Source organism: Typopeltis vanoorti, chromosome 8, assembly GCF_054136105.1.
Source record: "Typopeltis vanoorti isolate ZY-2024b chromosome 8, IOZ_Tvanoo_1.0, whole genome shotgun sequence".
NCBI classification, from domain to species: domain Eukaryota; kingdom Metazoa; phylum Arthropoda; class Arachnida; order Uropygi; family Thelyphonidae; genus Typopeltis; species Typopeltis vanoorti.
The window spans coordinates 62,219,391-62,244,112 of NC_143556.1; the positions used below are offsets into that span (position 1 = coordinate 62,219,391).

Sequence of the window (24,722 nt, forward strand, 5' to 3'; positions counted from 1 at the left end):
ATACACCAAGCTGGCATGACATAGCCTTCACTTCCCCCATGAGCTCCAAAGACTATGCACTGTTGAAATGGCTTGCACCCCATTCTCCCCCCTGATCTTATCCCATTATATCCTTCTCCTTCCCCAAAAATTCCTATGTTCACCCCCATCCCAAAGTATTTTCTGCCCACCCTTAACATTTTAAAAAATATTTTAAAAAAAAATGGGTTTTTCAAAAAAGTTCACATACCTCTTGCTTCACCAATAATTCTCCTACATCTCTCAAACCCCACTTTTCCGACCCCCCTTCCGTTCAGTCATACGTCCTTCCTTCAATGAATGTATATCGCCGGGATGCCATTGAAAAAGAAGACAGCCAGCAACACCCACAAAGGTATGTCCAGTTTTTTTCCTCCTATATATATATATATTCCCCCCCCCTCTTCCTATATATTCTTCATATATCTGTCCATATAAAACATCAGTAATGCCTTAAAATTTAAGTAGTAAAAAGCCAATGAAATTATAAAAAAGGGTAGTCCTAAACAAAAATAGGCTAAAATAGCCATAAAAATAATATTTACTTAGAGGAGTAACATGGGAATTTTCCCAGAAATAATACCTATGTCTACTAAAGTTTCAAAAAAAAATAATCAAAAATGAACAGCACTTAGATTTAAAGATAAACCTCAAACATGCAATCATTACTGACAAAAAACTAAAGTTTAAAACAAAAACCAAAACTCTCAGAAAACCAAGTGAAAAAGAAATCTGAAAAAACATTAAATGACTCGAGCAAGGAAGGTATTTGGTGAAATTGTCTGGACAGGAAAATCAGAATGTCATGGTAGATTTGAGAAGTTAAAGATGCAGTCCTGGAAAAAAAAAAAAGAAAAGAAAAGAAGTCACAAGAAAATTCACTACCAATAAGTCAGCATGTGCTTTTTAAGAGATTATAGAAAAAATGTTGGAAAAAATATTAAAAAAAAAAAAAAAGAAAGAAAATCATGTAGGTACCAAATATTTTGGATGATATTAAAAAAGTTTAGAGATGGAGAAAAGGATACTATAAAAAAGGTATTAAAGCTGATATATATATATATATATATATATATATATATGCTAAAGATAAGGATATTTTGGATGCCTGGAATAATTACTTTGAAATTCTGAAAAATTATGAAATAAGGTCATGGGAAAACTGGTATGAACACAAAAAATAAATATCGGGAAAGTGACAAAATCTTCTGGAGGCTATTGAAAAAGATTGGAAATGGAGGCAACAGTACTGTAAAAGTAATCAGTGATTAAACAGGTGTTTAATACCAAGATGACATGAAAACTGAAAATAAAGGCAATGTCTGGAATAATAAATTTGAAAGATTGCTAAATAAAACTAGCAATAACAGCATGATGGTAGAAAACAAACATTCAAGAAGAATGCAATCAGGAGTACATATCAATACTCAAAGTAGAAAAGGTCATCAAAAACCTGAAATATGGAAAGTCTGTTGGAATAGATGATATTCAACAGAAATGTTCAAATATGGAGATTTAAAAGTTTTGAAGTGGTTACGCTACATAATTCAGAAAGCCTGGTCTGAGTGTTAAATTCTGGATGACTGCAGTAGAGCTCTGACTGTACCCATCTATAATCATCAATTACCTGATGCGTCCTCAAGGGGGTGTTCAGGTTACTATGACAGAACTACATGCTTAAGTTTACATTATTATCAACAATTTCCCTCCAAATCAGTCTATTACCTGTGAGCATTCCAATGTTGTCATATCTAACATTTCCTGCTTCTAAGGCATTTCTGACTGAATCACAATCCACCTAGACCTTGTCTTCCACTGGGTCTCTTTCCTGACATCATGGCATCAAACAATTGCTTTGCTAAGCACTCACTCATTCTATTTAATAAGTGGCCATACCACCTTAGGTTAGCTCTGCAGATACATTCTTGAATGCTAATGTCAAATTCCTTTGTAATAGCTTCATTTTTAATATGATTGTGTCATTCATGCCATTGGTTCACTCCCAAATTTTTCTCAGAATCCTCATACCTGTGGTCTCTAATCTTTGATTAAGTGCTTTACTTCTAACCAACTCTCAGATCCATAACTGAAAACTAGTTTGAACACTGTCTTGTATACTGCTAGTTTGGTGTTTTGGCTAATTTCTTGTTAATTCCATATAAATTTATTCAGCTGGCTACCAATCATACCAGCTTTGCTTATTCTGTTGTCTATTTCCAGATTTAACCTGCCATCTTCACTAAAAACTGTTGCCTAAATAGCTGAAATAATTTTATTTCTAACCAACTCTCAGATCCATAACTTAAAACTAGTTTGAACACTGTCTTGTATACTGCTAGTTTGGTGTTTTGGCTAATTTCTTGTTAATTCCATATAAATTTATTCAGCTGGCTATCCATCATACCAGCTTTGCTTATTCTGTTGTCTATTTTCAGATTTAACCTGCCGTCTTCACTAAAAACTGTTGCCTAAATAGCTGAAATAATTTTACTTGTTCTACAGAATCTCTATTCAGAATGCAGCTAAAGTTTTCTATGCATGTGTCTATTTTCACAGTTTTATTCTTTTTATTGCTGATTTTCATACTGCCAAATTTTTAGCTGTTATTTAATTTAGAGACTACTGGAAACTTGCACTAGGTGCATTTAGGAGTAAGCAAAGAGCTAAGTTTGACATCTCCAATTCTAATATCAGGCCTAATGCCTTGCTTTCATAATGTGATCCATATAGATCCATAAGAGTGGAGATAATGTGCATCCTTCTTTTACCCCTGATTTTACATCAGACCATCTTCCTATATTTCCTGCAATTCTAACTGCTGACTGACAACTTAAATATAGACTATGTATTACTCTGTATAATGTTCCATTCACCCCATATAATTGTAGTATTTTGAAAAGCTTTTCTCTGGGCATCGTGTTGTTTGCCTTCTCCAGATCTACAAAACTGAAGTACAGGTCCTTGTCATATTCCCACAATTTCTCAACTATTTGTCTTTAAAGTGAAAATCTGATCTTGACAACGTCCATTTGGCCTGAACCTAGCTTGTTCTTCTCCAATCTCTTCCACAGTCTTTCTCAAACTCTTTTCAAGTATTAACAGAGAAGAAAAGGCTAAGGGCCGTAATTCTCACATTCAGCTTTATTTCCTTTTATATAAACAGGTACTCTGAGAGCTGTACTCCAATCATCAGGAATTCAACTTGTAGTTCCTTTGAATTATGCAGTGCAGCTATTGCAAAACTTTTATATCTCCATACCTAAGCATTTCTGGTCAAATATCACCTACTCCAGATGCCTTTCCACATTTCAAATTTTTGATGGCTTTTTCTACCTCAAATATTGATATGTACTCCTCTTTGCATTCTTCCTGAAAATTTTCTAGTATGGTTCTGTCACTACTTGGTTCGTTTAACAGTCTTTCAAAGTAATTACTCCAGACATCTGGTATATCCTTATCTTCAGTTTCCATGTGCCACCATGGTCATCTTTGATTCCTTTTACAGTACTCTTGCCTCCATTTCTAAGCTTTTCTTCAATAGCCTCCAGAACATTTTGCCAAATTGCTGATATTTATTTTCCATACTCTTAGCAAAGTATTCCCAAACTTTTGTTTAGCTAGTTTTACACATAGCTCAGCTTTCTTACATTTTTCTCTGTATTCTTTTAGGGCATCTGACTTATTTGCTAGGAACTTTTGGTATGCTTTCTTCTTTTCCAGGACTGCTTCTTTAACTTCTTGTGTCCACCATTAATTTCTTAATTTTCTATCATGTGGTGTATCAAGTATCAGGTTTCTATCAAGTATGTGGTGATCAAAGGAACTTTGCAGTTCCTTTGATCACCACATACTTCCCTAGCTGAATCAATGCCTTTTTTAGAGTTTGCCACTGAGGCTGCATGGTTTGGTTCTTGTTTTCAATTTATTGCATTTTTTCTTCAATAAGGTTTGTATAGTCGAGTCTACAATTTACCTGTAAAAGATGCTTGATTTTAATTCTTTTTAAAAATTTCTTACATACTGTTCTTTTCAATGTGATATCCATTTTTACCCTGCTTAAAGTAATGGTCACTTCCAATTTCAAATCCTGTGTACACTTTGTATCCTGAACCTGCATGATGCTATCACTATCAATAATGATGTAGTCAATGAGGATTTTCCTATTTCTTGTGTCTTCTCTCCATGTGAACTTGTGCACATCTTTATATTGGAATATGGTGTTAGTAATGACTAGTCCATGTCCTTAGCAGAAGTCCAGTAAATACTTACCATTATTATTAGCCTTGTCCTTTTCTCTAAATGTTCCCATATGGCTGGTGGGATTCATTTCCTACTCTGCTGTTCAGATCTCCAACTAGGACTACTTTTTTCCATTTTCTTTATGTCAGCTACCTGTTCTAATTGACTCAAAAAATTCCTCCACTTCTTCATTAAAACCGTCTGTGGGATAATAGGCACAAATAAGTTTTGCTGTCCATTTCCCCATTTTGAAGTTTGTCCATATAACTATTTGAAACTGCCTTTCAATCAAGAAATTTATCTTCTTTGGTGATGAATGCTATTGCTACACCTTCCTTTCCTTGATTATTATTGCCTAAAAATAATATCCTATACTTATTATTTAGTAACATCTCACTTGCTTTTGTCTTCTTTGTCTCAGCAATGCCATAATTATGTTCATTTATGCCTATAAAAAGATAAAGAAAACAATGCGAGAATCATAGAAGCATTTCACTACTGAGTATTCCTGGTAAGATTTATGCAAGTATACTTGAGAAAAGACTAGCGGAAGCTTGGAGAAAACAAGCTGGATTTGGACCAAATAGAGGTTGTCAGTATCAGATTTTTATTTTAAGACAAATAGCAGAGAAATCATGGGAATAAAAGAAGGATCTGTACATATACAAGTTTTGTAGATCTGGAAAAGGCCTATGACAATGTGCTAAAAGAAAAGCACTCAAAACGCTACAGTTATATGGTGTAAATTGGACATTATATCAAGCAATACATAGTCATAAATTAAAGATGCCACAAAATTATTTTAGTAAGCCAGCAATTAGAATCAAAGGAGGTATATTGAGAGATCGTTGGATATTAAATCAATTGTGAGACAAGGATGTGTGCATTATCTCCGCTATTATCATTATACAAGTCTGCAGGATTCTCTGACTAAATTGAATAGCTGCTGTAATAAATATGCTATGAAAATCCCAGGATGAGTCCTTGAACTCCCTGGAGGTTACGCGTAATAAAAAATCAGTAATAAAAAAAACGACAAAGAGAATGAAAATAAGCAGAACCACTGAAAAAAATTAACTGCATCCTGAATGAAAAATCTACAGAATAAATAAAACACTTCAGCTATTCAGGCACAATTTTTAGTGAAGATGCTAACTAAACATGGAAATAGACAACAGAAGTAGCAATGCTGGCTTAGCAAGAAGTTAACTGAATAAATTTATATGGAATAACAGAGAAATTAGCCAAAACACTAAACTAGCTATATACAAGACAGTGTTCAAACCAATTTTAATAGACAGACATAAGAGCTGGGTTATAAATAAAACACTTAATTAAAGACTGATGACCACAGATAAGAGAGCTCTGAGAATGATTAGGAGTGAATACATGGCATTATTGAGTATCATTTTAAAAACGAGGATATTAGGAAAGTTGGCATTGTTAACATTCAAGAATGTGAGAGCAGAACTAATCTTAGGTGGTAAAGTCACTTAAACAGAATGGGAGAGAAGATTAGCAAAACAAGTGTTCTGCCTAAATGGCAGGAAAAAGGCCCAGAGTAAGACCTTGAATCTAGGTGGATTGATATGATAAGAAGTGCTTTGCAAGACAGAAATATAAAATCTAATAATATTGGTGTCTTGACAGATAATAGATTAATTTTAAGGAATATTGACAATAGGTAGTTAGTAATGATGTAACTTTTCAATGTTGTACTATCATAATATTCTGTATACCTCCCCTGAGGATGCATATCAGGAATCTGAAGATTATGAAATGAGGTAAACCTGCAAAAGAATTGTGGTAGAAAAAATCCAGGGGAATGCAAAAAGTAGTTTGCACTACAAAATGTAGAAATACCCATCAGAAACCTAAAAGGTGGAGAGGCTCTCCACCTTTCAGTAAATGATACTCAACCTGAAGTGCTTAAATGAGTACAGTTTTTACATAATTCAGAAATTAAGATAATTTCTGCAAAATTCAGAAAGTAAGATTTCAGATGACCAATTTATAAAAAGGAAATAAAATTGAATGTAAGAATTATAGAAGAATTTTTCAACTAAGTGTACCTGGAAAGATCTACGTAAGCCTTGAGAAAACACTAAGTATTAAATGGAAAAACAGTGAAGAACAATATGGATTTAGAATGCATTGAAATACTAGATTTTACTTCAAGGCATGAATATCTCAAGAAATCATGAAAATGTAATAAGTATTTCCATTTAAAGCTTTTTTTGATCTTAAAAACTATATGATAAAGTACCAAAGAAAAAACTGTTCAAAACATGTCTAAACAGAACAACTTAGAACCTAAATTGTTTCAGCTGACAATATATAAAACAAGGTTCAAAACAATTTTAACATGTGAATCTAAAATGACAGATCATTTAATTGTTCTCAATAAATGAAGACCACAGATATTAGAATCCTGAGGAAAATTAAGAATGAACAGATAACAGTAGACGAATCATGTTAAAAATGAAAATATCAGACATTACTTATGACACTGTTATCAGCATCCAGAGCTAATCTGAGATGGATGATTACTTCTATAAAATGGAGGCAAAAGATTAGAAAGCAAAGTCTTTGAAGCAATAAAATGGAAACCAAAGACTAGTAAAAAAAAAAAAAAAAGGGCTTAGAGAAAGATACTGATAGATTTTTGCAGTTCATGTGTTTAGAAGATTGAAAAGTAAGCTCTGTTCAAATCAGAGCACTGACAAATGATCAATCTGAAACAAAACAGCTGATAGAAAACTAGTAAAGAACTATTAAATATAATATCTAGTATATCCCTTTAAGATATATGCTAGAAAATGATAAATCTGAGTTCTATAGCAATTGGAGAAAGTTATAAATAGGCCTGATTAAAATGCTACTATGCCATCTACTGATTTGTGCTTCTAGTACAGCAGCTACCTGTTTTACTCAAAACAGGTAGCCGTTTTTGACTGGACTGTAATGGAAAAACTCAGATCTGCCAGAAAAATCTCAATCACCCTTTAAAAATTAACTTGGTCCTGCTTGAAAAGGGACAATTTTTTTTATTTTTTATATTTGATCCACATACAAAAGGCCACCAGACTATAGCATATTAGTGCCACGTGTGGGCAAGAGGAATATATGAGAAGAAGAGTCTGTTCAGATTTTGCTTGAATAGCTGAGGATCGTAATCTTTTGGTAAGGCAAAGTGGAGGAGACTGTTCCAAAGGATAGAAGTAGATGGAATGAAAGAGGAGACAGATAAGTTGGTTCGGTGAGTTTCAAGATGAACTGTAAAAGGGTGTTGGTTAGCGGTAGTTCTTGTTTTAATGATTTTGGAGGAGAGTGGAGGAATAATAGTAGCTAATTCAGCAGAACACTGTTCATGAAAGTATCTGTAGAAGAGGCACAAGGCAGAAACTGCACATCTGTGAGAGAGGGATTGGAATGGGTATGTGAGAGAGGGATCATTAATTAGCTGGACTGCCCTCTCTAGATAGAATCAATCTTAGAGAGGATTTTGGTGCACCACTCCAAATATGGGAGCAATATTCCATGGCTGAGCAGATTTCAACTTTGTATAGAGTTAGCAGCTGTGAAGGTCTATAGTAGTGTCTTGTGTGAAAAAGCACACCAAGTTTTTTGGCAGCTGCAAAAGCTATAGTTGAAATATGGTTGTGCCAGGAAAGATCAGAGGTGCAGGGTCAGTCCAAGAAGAAAATCTGATCATGTTTGGATATCTCAATATTAATGGTGGTAAGGGATAGGGATATGAACTCTTTCTTGCAAGAGATCAAACAGAACTGAGTTTTGGTGGCATTGAAGTTTAAAAGATTGTCATTGCCTCACTGGGATATAGCTAAGAGATCTGAATTCAAGTCCCTGGTCATGAGGATTCTAAAACTTGAGCACTAAAAGATTTTAAGGTTTGTCAAATGAAAAGAAGTGTACTGTCATCAGCAAAGCTTTGAATTGGAAATCTGTGAGAACAGGTCATTTACAGCATTGGCACACTTTTTTTTTTGAGAACCGAGGCTTGAATGGTGGCTGAGAATTTAGAGTGGAATAAGGGATGAAAGACTTCATTCCTCTGAGGATGATTTCTGTTATTTATTCGGCCTGAGAAGATGTTTGGATCAGAACTGAAGCAGTCGGATCATGGGAAGGAGGAACAGAAGTCACAGATGTCCTCCCACAATTGGCACCTTTGTAGTGCCAAAGGACAATGAGACTGAACTGGTGGCTGAAGGTTGTTCTGGCAAAAGGAACTGACAACCACAGTACATCTGGAAAGGGAGCTTGTTAGGAAGAAGTCAAGTGTGTTGGCAAACTGGAGGAGGTTGTCTGGTATTCTGGTAGGAGGACTGATGATCTGAGATAGGTCATTGCCGATGGCAAACACCTCAGCATCCCTGCCTGCTAGATTGGTGAAACTGGAGGGGAGGGGGGGAAAGCAAATATGAGTTGTGAACATTAAAGTCCCCCATGTAGGATGACCTCACTACTGGGATATTTTGACTACATAAAGTCGAGCTTTAGAGAGAGAGAGAAAGTTGAAGAGGTCAGAGTGGTAAACAGTTTGGAAAGCAATAGAGGGGAGCATATGAAAAGGGCAAATTGATTTGGTAGAGAAATTTTGAGCCAAAGAAAATCAAACAGTGGGGATTCAAGGATTTGCAGTCTCTGGCATGGTATGTCGGTTCTGATGAATGCATATGCCACCCATGTGACAGAAAGCGCTGTATAATGTGTAGTTTGGGCAGTTGAGGTGTATAGTGGCCATTGAGATTGCCAGTTGGGGTTCTGAAAGGAATAGTATTTCTGGTTTAGATGACTGTAGGTGGTGGTGCACACTGTTTATATTGCTGTTTAGGCCATAGATGTTGGTAAAGTGGATGTAGAAACTTTTTCTTAGTAAGAATTAATGTTGTTTGGTTGGATTTCTGTTGTCTTTTATGATTTCTTTGGATGGATTTTTAATGTTTTTTATGGTTAACTATTTTGTGTGGGAGAATTTTTGAGATCCACAGTGGAAACGCATTTCTTTCAGTTGCAGTTCACTATGTTTGGTAAGGAAGAGATAAAAAAGAAAGTGGGGAATGCATTGAGAGGTAACAGACTCACAAACATACTGCTAATCAGGAACCTTCCAGGTTCATTACTACCTGTTCAGTCCTGTGTACTAACCAGTGGCCAGCCTGTAGAACCGTTTTACTGCTATACCCTTGAAGGGGAGAAGGTCCAGGTCTCCTACAGTACGATTATTATATCATTGAAGTATCACTCTCACTGCATGAGAAGAGTGGGGGAGGGGGGAGAGACAGAAACTAGAACCCTTGTTCTAGCAACCAAACGTGGCTGCAGCTACTTCAGACGTCTAATAAGTAAGGTGGTGGTATTTCACAGGGTGAAGAAAGACATCTTCCACCATCTCATGTATAGGGATTTTTTGAATCCACAAAAAACTGGCAGTGCAACAATGTAATACCATTCTTTCATATTTGCACTTGGATGTTATTATTATACTAAAATTTATTCATATGTTAACCACAAGTGAATTATGTCAATCAATTTTAGTTAATATCCAAAATAGATGGGTGAAATATCAGATTTTATTAACATCTCTCCAACAGAGAATTACCAATATCCTACTATCGGCATGCCTACAATTCTGCCAGAGAGGCATGTGGTGAGGTTGTCTGCAAGGATAAAAAAATCAGAACTCCCTGGCGGACACAGGAAGTTAAAGAAGCAGTGAAGAAAAAGAAGAAAGCATATCAAAAGTTCCTGTCAAATAAGTCGGCTTGTGCTCTTAGAGAATATAGAGACAAATGCAAGAATGCTAAACACTGTGTAAAACTAGCTAAACAAAAGTCATGGGAGGACTTTGGCAAGAATATAGAAATTAAATATCAAGAAGGCGGCAAAATATTCTGGAGGTTGATGAAGAAGCTTAGGAATGGAGGAAAGAGTGCTGTAAAAGGAGTTAGAGATGATAAAGGTGACATGAAAACGGTAGAAAAAGATATCCTTGAAGTATGGAGTAATTACTTTGAAAAACTGCTAAACGAAACAAGCAGTGATGACAGCACAGTGATAAAAAAAATACTGACCAGGCATGCAGTCAGGAATACATATCCATACTTGAAGTAGAAAAAGCCATCAAAGGCTTGAAATGCGGAAAGGCAGCAGGAGTAGATGATATTCGACCAGAAATGCTGAAGTATGGTGGTATAAGAGTCTTACAGTGGCTGCACTGCATAGTTCAGAAAGCCTGGACAGAGGGACGAATTCCTGATAATTGGAGTAGAGCTCTCATAGTACCCATATATAAAAAGGGAAATAAAACTGAATGTGAGAATTACAGAGGTATTTCCCTACTGAGTGTTCCTGGCAAGATCTATGCAAGTATACTTGAGAAACGGTTGAGAAGAATTGTGGAAGAAAAGCTTGGTGAAGAACAAGCTGGATTCAGGCCAAATAGAGGCTGTCAGGATCAGATCTTCACTTTACGACAAATAGTCGAGAAATCATGGGAATATAACAAAGATCTGTATTTAAGTTTTGTGGATTTGGAAAAGGCATATGACAAGGTGCCAAGAGAGAAGCTATTCAATAAGCTGCAGTTATATGGTGTCAATGGGGCATTATATCAAGCAATACTTAGTCTTTATTTGAGTTGTAAGTCAGCAGCTAGAATTGAACGAAGTACAGGAAGATGGTTTAATGTTAAATCTGGTGTGAGACAAGGATGTCCATTATCCCCTCTGTTATTCATTATCTATATGGATCACATTATGAAGGAAAGTGGTATTAAACATGATATCAAAATTGCAGATGTTAATGTCAGCTCTTTGCTTTATGTGGATGATGTTATACTTCTAAATAAATCCGCTACAAGTCTGCAAGATTCTCTGACTAAATTGAATAGCTGTTGTAATAGATATGGTATGAAGGTCAGCAATAAAAAGACAAAGACAATGAAAATAGGCAGAATCATTGACAATGTCAACTGTGCTGTGAATGGAGAACTCCTTTCAGCTACTTAGGCACGATTTTTAGTGAAGATGGTAAATTAAATATGGAAATAGACAACAGAATCAATAAAGCTGGTATACTAGGAAGTCAATTGAATAAATTCATATGGAATAAGAGAGAAATTAGTCGGAACACTAAATTAGCTGTATACAAGACAGTGTTCAAACCAGTTTTAACTTATGGATCTGAGAGCTGGGTCAGAAGTAAAACACTTGACCAAAGACTAGAGACCGCAGATATGAGAGTCCTGAGAAAGATTATAGGTGTGAACAGATGGCATCAATGGCAATATCATATTAAAAACGAGGATATTAGAAAAGAACTTGACATTGGTCAGCATCCAGGAATGCGTTAGCAGAGCTAATCTCAGGTGGTATGGTCACTTAAACAGAATGGACAAGGAAAGATTAGCAAAACAAGTGTTCTCTGCCAGGTTGGCAGCAAAACGACCCAGAGAAAGACCAAGATATAGGTGGATTGATATGGTACAAAGTGCCTTAGACGATAGAAATATAAGATCTGATAATGTTGGAGTCTTGACAAGTAACAGACTGATTTGGAGGAAAATTGTAGATAGGAAGTTAGTAATGATGTAATTTTTTTTCATGTAGTACTATCATATCCTGTACACCCCTTGAAGGTACATGGCAGGAATTTGATGATTATGATACTATCGGCACACATAAAGAGTGCCTATTTGTTTCAAAATGCAGGCATGTGGACAATCAACATGTGAGAATGCATTCACTTACAGAATTTAGTCTTTACCTTCTTTTCCAAGTCCATATACTTCTTTTTTTCTTCTGTAAGCTTACTGTTTGCGATGTGTAAATTTTCATCCATTTCTTTTAACTGGACTTCCAACTTATCCATTTCTTCTGCCTGTCTACGAATCTGATTATGGCTAACTTGACTCTGAAAAGAAATAGTAGAAAAAGAAGTTTTTATAGAAATTATATATATATATATATATATATATATATATATATATATATGTAGGTGATCTTATTTTCATCCAGACATTGAGAAATTATATTAATAAAGCAGCTTTTACAAGCATACTCAAAAGAAATGGGAAGGAGGGGTGGGTGGGGGGGGGAACAGTTGAATGCATTCAAATAAAGTTTAAACTAAAACTATGCCATTTCCTGAAACATTAATTTATCTCACAACCTTTTCTTAAATTCTGATAACATTCTACTACTGTTAGGATGGACAGTCATATCAGGTTACACCAAAACTTACATTACTTGCAATGCAAATATTATTATATGAATAAGAGAACATAATATGAATAAGAGCAACAGTGGCTCAAACAAAAGTATAATAATTGGTGACTGCAGATCTCTTAATGGTCTATATATATCTTATATTTCACACTTTGTTGTACAAAATGTTAATGGTTTTCTATAAGATTTCAAGTGTGTGTGTGTGGGGGGGTATATAATAAAATGCAGATTAAATACAGTGGATTCCGGTTAATTAGGGCACATTGGGAAGAGCATAATTTGGCCCAGTTAAATAAAGTTGCACATCAAGAGTTTATGTACATAAGACAAAATAAGTAGACAATCTTTCTGTTTATTGCATAGGAAAATCACTGACTTATAAACTTAAACAATTGGCTTTAATTAAAGTAAAATATTTGTCATAAAAATAATTTCATCTATATATATGTATTAAATATGCATGCAGTTCTTAGCAGTTAAGGATGTCACAGAAACTAATTGAGCATAGCCTGTCTTTTTTATTTTTTTTAATTGTCTGCAAATAAACAAAATCAGCTCAAGTATTTAGTGCAAGAAATAGTCATAATCCAGGAATAAAAGTTCTGGCTACATCACTTTCGTTTTCTTCTAATGTCCTCTGATGTTTTGCTTCAATTTTCTTCTCAAAATCTTCATCTTCATTGATAGTATTGAAGATACACAATGGAACATCAAGGCACGGCCCTTTTTCCAATAACTGACAGCTTTTGTTTACTAGTTACTAATATGTTAGAAAGCAGAATGTGTAACAATCTGCTGCTTGCTTTTCCAAACAGTGTAACATGTTTATTACACAGGGGAACCATCCAATGTGGCACAATAAATAGCCCTGCTTTGTCAGCAGGGCTATTTTATTGAGCCACACTAAATTTCTAAAGCAAGATTATGTAATCTTTCTAAACACTCCATGTGATAGAGGTTACTGAGTGACCCAACAGAATGAAGCAAAATCTTGTTATATCCTCATTTTGTTTTTGGTCTTCCAGACTTGTCCCAGCTGCTCCAATTAACCAGTAGAATAACTAACCAGAATCTACTGTGTTCTCTAAATCTAACATCAGATTACATTGTCATAAATCTAACTTAATTCTCTTTTTCTTTGTTGGTGATGTTAGCTGAACTTGAGTTTAAGGAAATTTACATATTTCTTGTTTTGAAGATAACTCTGCCACTATTTAACATCCGTTTGAATTTTCAGTTTAGCCTCAAAGAATGGGTTCTTGTTTAGAAACTAATATGTATGTATACACACTAGTTTCAAAGTTATGAGCCAAATCTTAGAAAAAGAAACTGAAAATCCAAATAAATGTTAAAAATATGAAAAATATATGAAATATAAAAAATATAAGCTCAGTTAATAAAGAAAAAACTGCATAAGTTGCATTTAAGACAAGCACATCAGATTACTAGGAGTCTCGGACATTTTAAAAGCAGCCATGTGAAATGTGCGAAGCATAACAACAAAGGAATTAGAATTAGTGAAACAACTAAAAACATTAATATAGCTGTGATAACAGAAACAAAAAAAAAAAAGAAAAAAAATTAAAAGAAACAAAAGATATAGATGGTTTTACTATGCTACATAGTGGAGTGGACCAGCATATCAGAGCTTCTAGTGGTGTGGCCATTTGAATTGATAATAAATGATAAAATATAATATAAAAGTACAATTTTGTAAATGATTGAATTATAACAGTTAAATTAAAAACAAACAGAAGCTACTTAAATAGAAGTATATGCCCCTGAAGAAGGCAGGAAAGAAGATTCCAAACAATTTTATGAGGAACTACAAAAACAGTTAAATAAATGTAATAAAAATGACTAAATATTAACAGAAAGAGATCTTAATACCTGAGTTGGAAATAATCCAATCCCAAATGTCTTAGGAAAATATGGGGAAATTTCCATGAATAACAATGGATAATTTTAAATTCAATTCAATAATTTTAAAATAACTAATGCTTTTTTCAAAAAAAAGAATACATATATCTTCAAGGCCCATCTTTCCTAATTGGGTTGTGGGGGCAGCAGCTGCAAGAGGAACTTCCAATGGTCACAATCCTCCACCACCAAGCTCAGGTGTTCTGGTGGGACTCCCAAACATGTCCGCCCAAGGTTTTGGATATAATGTATCCAGCAAGTTCTTGGCCTTTCACATGGCCTCCCACCCTCTGGCTTGGGAAAGAGGGCATGCTGAGGGAGCCCCTCTTGTGGCATTCTAACCAGGTGCCAACATAACTGTGATATCTCAACACGGAGAAGCAGTGGCTGGGTATTGAGGGTTTCCAGAATTGCAGAGCTTCTGACTCTGTCAAGTCTTGCCAGCCCCGCAATTCCTCCCTCGAAGGAACTTCATTTCAGCTGCTTGGATTCATGTCCGCATTCTTTCAGTCATTACCCAACTCTCATGACCATAGGTGAGGATGGGGACATAGACTGTATTGAAGACAGCCAGCTTTGCCTTCTGGCTTAACTCCCGCTTCAATACTACTGAATGGCCAAACTTCCGCAATATTGCACTTGCTGAGCCAATTTGAGTATCTAGCTCTACGTTCCACTTTCCATCACTCATGAATATGGACTCAAGGTATTTAAACTTCTCCACCTCCCTCAGTGGGATTCCACTCACATGTAGAGTGCACTGAGATGGTTGTCTTGAGACCACAAATGTTTCAGTTTTGGCCACACTGATCTTCATTCCGTCTTCTGCACAAACAGCTACAAACCTATCCAGGGTCCTGGAGGACATCTGTGGAAGAGCTAAGCAGAACTAGGTCATCTGCAAAAAGCAGACGTCCAATGCTACATCTTCCAATTCTGACACATTCACTGCCTCGGCTGCACCTATCAATCCAGTTCATAAATATTATGAAAAGGAAGGGTGACAGAACACACCCTTGGCGGAGGCCAACAGAGACTGTGAAAGGTTCAGACTTTGTGCTGTTTACCCTGACACAGAACTCTGGGCATTCATACAGGGATTTGATTGCAGCTAATAGTTGGCCATCCACTCCATACTCCTGTACTACTTGCCAAAGCTTATCCTGAGGAACCCGGTCATATGCCTATTCCAAGTCTACAAAACATGTGTAGACATTCTTGGCATATTCCCAAGATTTCTCAGACTTGCCTTAAAGTGAAGATTTGGTCAGTTGTGCTTCTACAAGGGCGAAAGCCACATTGTTCTTCCTGGAACTTTTACTCAAAAAAATAATATAAATAAATATACTTGGAATGGCAGAGGAACAAGATTTATAATTGATTGTATCATTATTAATCAGAAACTAGCTCCATGTGTAAGAGATGTACATGTTACAGAGGAAGTGAAATTTTTTCAGAACATTTTTTGCTGGTATTTCTGTTTTAGAGACTACTAAATAATGATCTGAAAAAATGGAGAAAGGAAGTAAATATGAAAAAATAAATAGAACAAGTATACAAAGTATATCTATTACAAGAAGAAAGCATTAGAATACTGTTATCAATCACAATTAACAGATTACCTAAAGAAGCCCAAATCAGTGAAGATGTAGAAGAAGAATAGAAAACTTTAATAAAGATGATCCATAAAGGAGCCTATGGAGTACTTGGAAAGAAAAATAAAATATTAAAAAGAAAAACATCAAAATTCTGGAACACAAATATAGAAAATGCAATAAAAAAAAAAGGCATACAAATCAGTCCTTCAAAAACATACAAAGGAAACAGAAGAAATATACAAAAACAAAAGAAATATAGCTAAAACCATAGTACAAAAAGCTCACCACGATTTTTGGGACAAATTTATTAATAAAATAGAGGACATACATGGAAGACAAACATAGCCTACAAAATATTAAGAAAATTACACAATGAAGAAAGAGATACAGCAGAAATTAACATAATACAAGAGAAACAATGGATAGAACATTATAAGAATTTATGGTATGACCCAAATTTCATAACATAAAATAATAACGAAGAGATCAGTACTGATATAGAACAAATATAATTGGAGGAACTAAAAGAAGCAATAAAGGTATCAAAAAAATGGAAAATCAACTGGATTAGATGGCATAAATACAGAGCTTTGGAAATGTAGTGAAGAAGATTTACATGACAGATTCTTAAAATTAATAAATAACTGTTTTTTTTTTTTTTTTTTTTTTTTTTTTGAGGAAATGCAAGGTTCCATCAGATGGTTATATCTATATTTAAGAAAAGAGACAAGAGATGATGTGGAAATTACAGAGGAATAAGTTTATTAAATATAGGTTACAAAATTTACAGTAAAATCTTGAATAAAAAAATAAGAAATATTGCAAACAATCTATTCACAGAAGAACAAAATGGTTTCAGAGGAAGATCATGTATAGACAATATTTATGTGTTGAAACAAATTATTGAAAAAAAAAAAAAAGAAGAGAATTTAATTTAGAGATTCACATGGCCTTTATAGATTACAAAAAAGCTTTTAATAAAATACACAGAGAAAAACTATGGAATATAATGAAAAACAAAGATATCCATTACATTTGGTACAAGCTATACAAAGTTTATTAAAGATACAAAAATGCAGTTACAGTGTTAGGTAGTAAATTACCAAAAGAGATTGAAATAAATCAGGGTGTCAGACAGGGATGTAGTTTATCTCCAACTCAATTCAATATATATATATATATTGATCAGATTATTAAAATTAATTAAAAGAAACACATATTAACCACAGTGAAAATTATTTAATTGTAAATATTTCATCCTAAGTATCTTAGGACATCATCAGTACAGTAGTTTAAAACAATAATAGGAATAACATACCGTTAGGGCGCATGATTACAATAGAATCTCATGAAACGTGCATAATGCGTTACAGAAGTAAAAATAAAGATAAAAATAAAATAAAATAAAAATAAAATAAATAAATAAATATATAAAAAAATAAATATTTTTTTTTTTTTTTTTTATATTTTAATTTGGACTGTATCAGCAGTCCAACTTACAAGTTATCAAGATTCTTATCTAACCTTCTCCACCCTCACATAGGCCTCAGTCTCTTCAATCAAAAATTCTACTGAGTTTCACACAAAAATTAAAGACATTCAACTATCAAAAACTGACTTGTTAATCAGCTTCGACATTGTCTCCCTCTTCACAAACATTCCCCATAAAGAAACAATAGAATTACTAACTCAAAAATTTCCGTCTGATATAGTTGAATTGTTCAAGTTTGTTATTGCATCAGGTTACTTCACCTGGAAAGTTCAAATTTACAAGCAAGAAGGAACAGCAATGGGATCTCCTTTATCACAAAACCTAGCAAACTTGTTTCTAGAACACCTTGAGGAAAAAATATTCACTTTTGAACCCAAACCAAAAATTTGGTTAAGATATGTCGACGACGTATTTGCAGTCTGGGATCATTCCGAACATGAATTACAAATGTTTCTAGATAAAATTAACCTCCTTCATCATTGCATCAACTTCACATTAGAAAAAGAATCTCCACAGGATATCTCCTTTTTGGATTTACACATCCAAAGAAAAGAAGACGGTTCCATCGCCACGTCTGTCTTTCGCAAGCCTACATTCTCAGGTCGCTACATTCACAATTCTTCTGCTCATCATCCATCTCAGAAATCTGGCATTATTAAATCACTAGTTTCCAGAGCACACAAATTCTGCTCCTCTGAAGAATCTTTAAACCAGGAATTAGAAGTTATCAAAAAAACAGCCATCCTAAATGGATATAATTCTAAAACAACTCAAAAAATCATCAGTCACTTCTCCACACACACATCAAACCAGACAGGAAGAAGTCCATAGGATTCCCATACCTTACGTCAAAGGCATTTCCGAACGTCTTTCTAAAATTATGAAGAAATACAATTTTGCCACTACTTACAAATCTATCAACCAAATTTACAACTTGTTACCTTCTCCTAAGGACAAACTCTCACCTTTGATGTTGCCTGGCATTTATGAGATTCCATGCTCTTGCAAATTGTCTTACTTTGGACAGACAGGTAGGTCTGTTCAGAAACGCATCTCAGAACATCAAGACCACATTCGTCTTTTTAAACCGCAGAAATCTGGCCTCTCTCAACACGGAATTGAAAATCCAAACCATAGGATCCATTGGGAAAAATCTAAACTTTTACATAGATCTTTATATAAACATGAGCGTTTATACAAAGAAAGTTCTGAAGCCCTACTACACAGACCAAACTTAAACCGCAACGACGTTCTGACTATTCCTAAAGTATGGGAAATTGTCATACAAAATTGTGTTAAATAATTTTTATTTATTTATTTTTTTATATTTATTTATTTTTTTACTTCTGTAATGCGTTACGCACATTTCATAAGATTCTATTGTAATCATGCGCCCTAATGGTATGTTATTCCTATTATTGTTTTAAACTACTGTACTGATGATGTCCTAAGATACTTAGGATGAAATATTTACAAATAAATAATTTTCACTGTGGTTAATACGTGTGTTTCTTTTAATTATGATCGCACCACAGGTTTCGTTACTTAAAAAAGATTATTAAAATATGGAAAACAATAAAACAAGGTATCCAATTAACCAGAAGAACTGCTATTAATACAATGCTGTATGCAGATAATCAGATTATATTAAAAGACAATGAAGATGACCTCAAAAAATGAGTATATGAATTTAGCAAAATAATCTAACAATACAATTAAAAATTTCACAAAAAAGAAAACAAAAGTAATTTAAAGGTTGAGATCATGTTAGATCAAAAATAGTTATAGAAAATAAAATAATAGAACGCAGATGACAGTTTTATTATTTAGGCTGCATAATAACATATCTAAAAGATATGTTATCTAAAAGTCATCTCATCTATATCTTTTAGATAAAGATATAGATGAAAAAAATAAAGAAATTTTAGAAAATCTGTGGAACAATTAAAAGGACACAATAAAAAAACCAGACAAGAAACTCAACTAAAATTTTATAAAGTAATGGCCACTCCCACTCTACTATATGGTTCAGAAACAGACCATTAAAAAAAAAAGATGAAAGTAAAATACAAGCTGCAGAGAGGAGATAATTATGAGCAATTAAAGGATGCACAAAGTAGTTGGACCATATAAGAAATGAAGATATCAGAAGAGAACTAGATATTTATGATATAAATGAAAAGATCAAGGAATATAGAGAGAAATGGAAAGAACATCTATTTAGGATGAAAGGATATCAACTACCAAAAGAGGTGGACAGATGGTGGACCAAAGGGAAAGAGAGAGAGAGAGAGAGAGAGAGAGAGAGGGGGGGACCAGCTGCAAATGGAAAGACTAGTGAAGCCAGAACAGGCAGGCAAATGCCTAATCCTTGAAAAGAAGAATACATCAGATGCTAAATTTATATCAAGAAAACGATAAAAACAAATTAACAAATTAAATGTTCATCATCTGATATACAGCTCAAAGGGATATACCAGATATGAAAAGTCTAGTTCCCAAGAAGAAAGCTGTTTTATCAGACCTGACACCTTTTAAAAGATCAAAACAGATGTACAGAACTCCTAATTGCATTAACCTAGATATATATTATTTCTGATCAGTCTCTTTCCTAAAATTTTTGCTTCAAACCCTAGTAAATTTTTTAGACTACAGTTCAGATTAGATCTACTTATATGTTCATGAATATCAATAATGTCAAGTTTTTTATTAATATTAATTTCTCTTATAGTCCTTTAATAGTGCTATCCAGTGTGAGCTATGGAAATTTTAACAAAGGGCTCACATCGTCAACGTCAAACAGAAAAAAAAAAAAAAAAAGAAGCCATATTTCACACAAAAACTTTTAATTGATTGGCTACCAGAAGGGTAACGATAGCGCATGCACTTATTTTCAAACTTGGGCGCATTCATTATAGAGGAGTTGAAACAATAATTCCAAATAATCTATACACTGCCGAATAGACTAATTTTTGTTAGGTTACCGTATGAGTTTGTTGCTTAATGTTTCAAAAAAAAAAAATTTTTTTTTTTTGAAAAAATAAAAAGTAAACAAGAAGAACAAGGGGCTCGCAAATTTGAGAAAAATTTAACAAAAGGCTCGCACGAGCCCCTTATAGCTCACCACTGGTGCTCTCTATTGATTCCTTTCATTCTCCTCAAAATCTTTTATATTATTATTATGATTCATGACCTCCATGGAGTTGCAAGATTCATTGTGGAAGGCCCACCCTAGAAAACACAAAGTCTATCATACCACTCTTTGAACTCATTCACCACTCATACTCTCACCACTATCAGGCAATGCATTTCACAGTTTAACCACCCTTCATGCAAAGAAATCACTCCTCACCCTCTTGCTCATCACTTTCTTTCACAACTTCCAGGGAGGGCCCACTTGTCCTTGCTCCTTCCCCTTGTTACACCAACCATAAGAACTCCCCAGTGTCAACCCCTGTAACTACCACTCAACAGTTTAAACGTCTCAATCATATATCACTTCTCCTATTTACCAAACTCTGCAATCCACATTCCTTCAGTCTATCCTCATAACTAACACTATGCAGTCCTGATATCTTTGTTATCTACCTCTACACTCTTTCCAAGGTTAATTTATCTCCTTCAAATCCTGGGGACCAAATTTGAACACAATAGTCCAGAGGTGGTCTGATCATTGCTTTATACAATGGAACGACAACTAATTGCTGGTCAGCGTCCTTCTCAGTATTGCAGGAATCCTCTGGGTTACCTTCATCACCTTTGCAATATATTCCCTGAATTTCAGGTATCTATCAATCATCATACCAGATCATTTGTGTTCTCTCCACTTCCTCCAGTACAATTCCTCCAACAGAGTATGCAGCATCAATGTATCCCAAACTTCAAGACCTAACATTTAGCTGAATTGAACTGAAACACTCATTCATTTGCCCATCTCTCCATTTTATCCAAATCCTCTTGAGTTATCACATCTGCAATATTACTAATAACTCTTCCCAGCTTCACATCATCTGAAAACAGCCTGAATATCCCCTGCAATCCATTGACAATGCCACTGATATAAAGGTTAAACAATATGGGTCCCTGTACTGAGCCCTAGGGGAGCCTACTTGTAGCCTTCAGCATCCTTGATACAGCCCCCCACCCCATACACAACTCTCTGATAACTATCAAACAGCCAATCCCCAATCCAGTTCACTAAACTGACACATCCAAACCCATGTGCTGTAAATTAAATATGAACTTATGTGAAAAACTATCAAATTCTTTGTAAAATCCAAGAAAGTGGCAGAATATTCCTTTTCCTTATCAACTGCTCTTGTAACTTTATTATAAAAGGCAATCATATTACTAAAACAAGAGCTCACCTTGACAAGTCCATATTGACTCTCACAGATAAGATTACCCTCATCTGCCCAACGCTGTAAATGATCCATCACTAATTTCACCAAAATCTTAACTACTGATGAAATACAAAAACTGGTCTATAGTTTGACACTTCCATCCCTCTACTGCCCTTATATAATGGAACTATCTTATTCTCCTTCCACTCCTTGGGTATCTTTCCCATTTTCTTGTTCTATAAAAATTTATCTGAATAGTTTACTATCATACCCGGCCATGCTTATTCAATTACTGCTTTCCATGTTTAATGTGCCATCTTTTCTAAAAATTGTACTAGCCAGCTGAAGTTCTCCATATGTGTAAAGCTTAACTCTAGCTTAACGGGAATCGAGCAAGTTTCTCACATCTTCATTATTCAGTTCATTAAATCCAAGTTTTTTTCCCCAACTGTGCTGATTTCTTTAATAATGTTAGATCTTGGATTTTTGCACATGATAAACTAGCATAGGCTTGAGTTTAAAGTCTCCTTCTACATTGCCTCCTAATAAGAGCATAAGATGATCTTCAGATACTTTGTATCCTGGTTGAGATGCTTCAGTTTTAGTTAGAAAAGTTTTAGTTGGCATATGCTTGCGAAAGAGACCAGTTTTGTTGCCGATTAATATCTACCAATCGTCATAATCACCCTCCTGAATTATCCTTTGCAATTCTTCAGGAAACTTGGTAGCAGAATTTTTATCAGCACTAGCAGATTCCCCAGTTATTCTTACATTATGCAGTCCAGTTCAATTTTTAAAATGGTGAAAACAATCCTAAACTCGCAGTAAAGCTTTCACATTCCTCTTGAAATTTGGTCTCTTTCAATGAGGTAAAAATATTGAGAGTTTTTGCCTGAATATTCCCTGTACTAAGAGGTATTCTTTTTTTTTGGTTATAATCCTCAATCTCCAGTTTTTCCACTCGGTGCGGATTGGCAACAAAAAAATCGTGTTAACTGATTAATCACTCGCTTAAAATGGGAAATAGTATCATTTCACTCAATCGTGCTAACTGATTATTGCGCATATCGAATTCACATTAAACAAGGTTTTCCTGTATGTCAAATTAATGATGCCAAAGCATCAAATGCAGAATTTACTAATAATGAACTATCATATACCAGATTTCTACAGAATCATCTAACAGATTAATCTCTATCAAAGTTAAGTTAATCAAAGCTAATATAATATTTAATTAATAGTCAGTTTATTACTAAAATGACTAAATTAATAATTAAATGGCTATCCTTTCAGAAATGCTTTAGCTATAGTCATCCCCAAAAGTATACCAATAAAGAATTTCTTTTAGTTGATAAGAGATATGAATAACACACCTCCAGACATAGCTTAAAGTTCTATAAAAACTACACATCTGCCTCTAATCTGAGTTTACAAAGCTCTATAACAGTAATTTTATCGCTACAAGAACCAACAATCGGTTATAAAATATGAAGAAGCATACCTAATGCTTGTCACTACAGCTACCTATCACCTGCTTATTAACCTACTCTGTCAGATTAAATGACTGAACAAACCTCTATGTGAAATCATCAGAGTTGAATTCAAAAAGAAACTGAGAACTTATCAGAGACATTCTGCCTGACTACATGCTCTCTCTAAGATTTATAAACAAGACATTTTATTGAGACCTGTAGCAGACTTAATTTGCTGTCACAGTTATAAGTTTCTAAGCAATTATCATCTTGCTGTTAATTTTAAACACACTTCTAAACTCCATCTTTTATCTATAGATATTCTAATTGGCCTTTGATACTGTTTCATTAATCACCAATATACCTTTGAGAGAGAGAGATTTCCTTAAAAAAGACTTCATCATCATCAAATTCCTGCCATGAACCCTCAAGGGGTGTATAGGATATGATAGTACTACATGAAAAGTTTACATCATTACTAACTTCCTATCTACAATTTTTCCCCAAATCAGTCTGTTACTTGTCACGACTCCAACATTATCAGATCTTATATTTCTATCATCTAAGGCACTTTGTATGGTATCAATCCACCTATATCTTGGTCTTCCTCTGGGTCGTTTTCCTGCCAACATGGCAGAGCACACTTGTTTTGCTAATCTTTCCTCGCCCATTCTGTTTAAGTGACCATACCACCTGAGATTAGCTCTGCTAATGCATTCCTGGATGCTGACAAATGTCAAGTTCTTTCCTAATATCCTCATTTTTAATATGATATTGCCATTGATGCCATCTGTTCACGCCTATAATCTTTCTCAGGACTCTCATATCTGTGGTCTCTAGTCTTTGGTCAAGTGTTTTACTTCTGACCCAGCTCTCAGATCTATAAGTTAAAACTGGTTTGAACACCGTCTTGTATACAGCTAATTTAGTGTTCCAACTAATTTCTCTCTTATTCCATATGAATTTATTCAGTTAACTTCCAACCATACCAGCTTTGTTGATTCTGTTGTCTATTTCCATATTTAATTTACCATCTTCACTAAAAATCGTGCCTAAGTAGCTGAAATGTTTTGCTTGTTTCACAGGTTCTCCGTTCATAACGCAGTTGATATTTTCAACGATTCTGCCTATTTTCATTGTGTTTGTCTTTTTATTGCTGACCTTCATACCATAACAATTATAACAGTTATTCAATTTAGTCAGGGAATCTTGCAGACTTGTAGCAGATTTATTTAGAAGTATAATATCGTCCACATAAAGTAAAGAGCTGACATTAACATCTACAATTTTGATATCATGTTTAATACCACTTTCCTTCATAATGTGATCCATATAGATAATGAATAACAGAGGGGATAATGTACATCCTTGTCTCACACCAGATTTAA

At 34.5% G+C, this 24,722-nt stretch overlaps 1 protein-coding gene across 5 annotated transcripts in view; it reads right to left on the bottom strand.

Moving 5' to 3' along the window:
• LOC150104041 (ecotropic viral integration site 5 ortholog-like) overlaps window positions 1–24,722 on the bottom strand; it is a 340,587-nt gene that overhangs the window by 30,487 nt on the left and 285,378 nt on the right. For all 5 annotated transcript variants that reach the window (XM_090396705.1, XM_090396704.1, XM_090396706.1 and 2 more), the window contains one exon: window positions 12,049–12,195. In XM_090396705.1, the coding sequence (XP_090252831.1) occupies window positions 12,049–12,195 (147 nt within the window). The remainder of the gene's footprint in view (window positions 1–12,048; window positions 12,196–24,722) is intronic.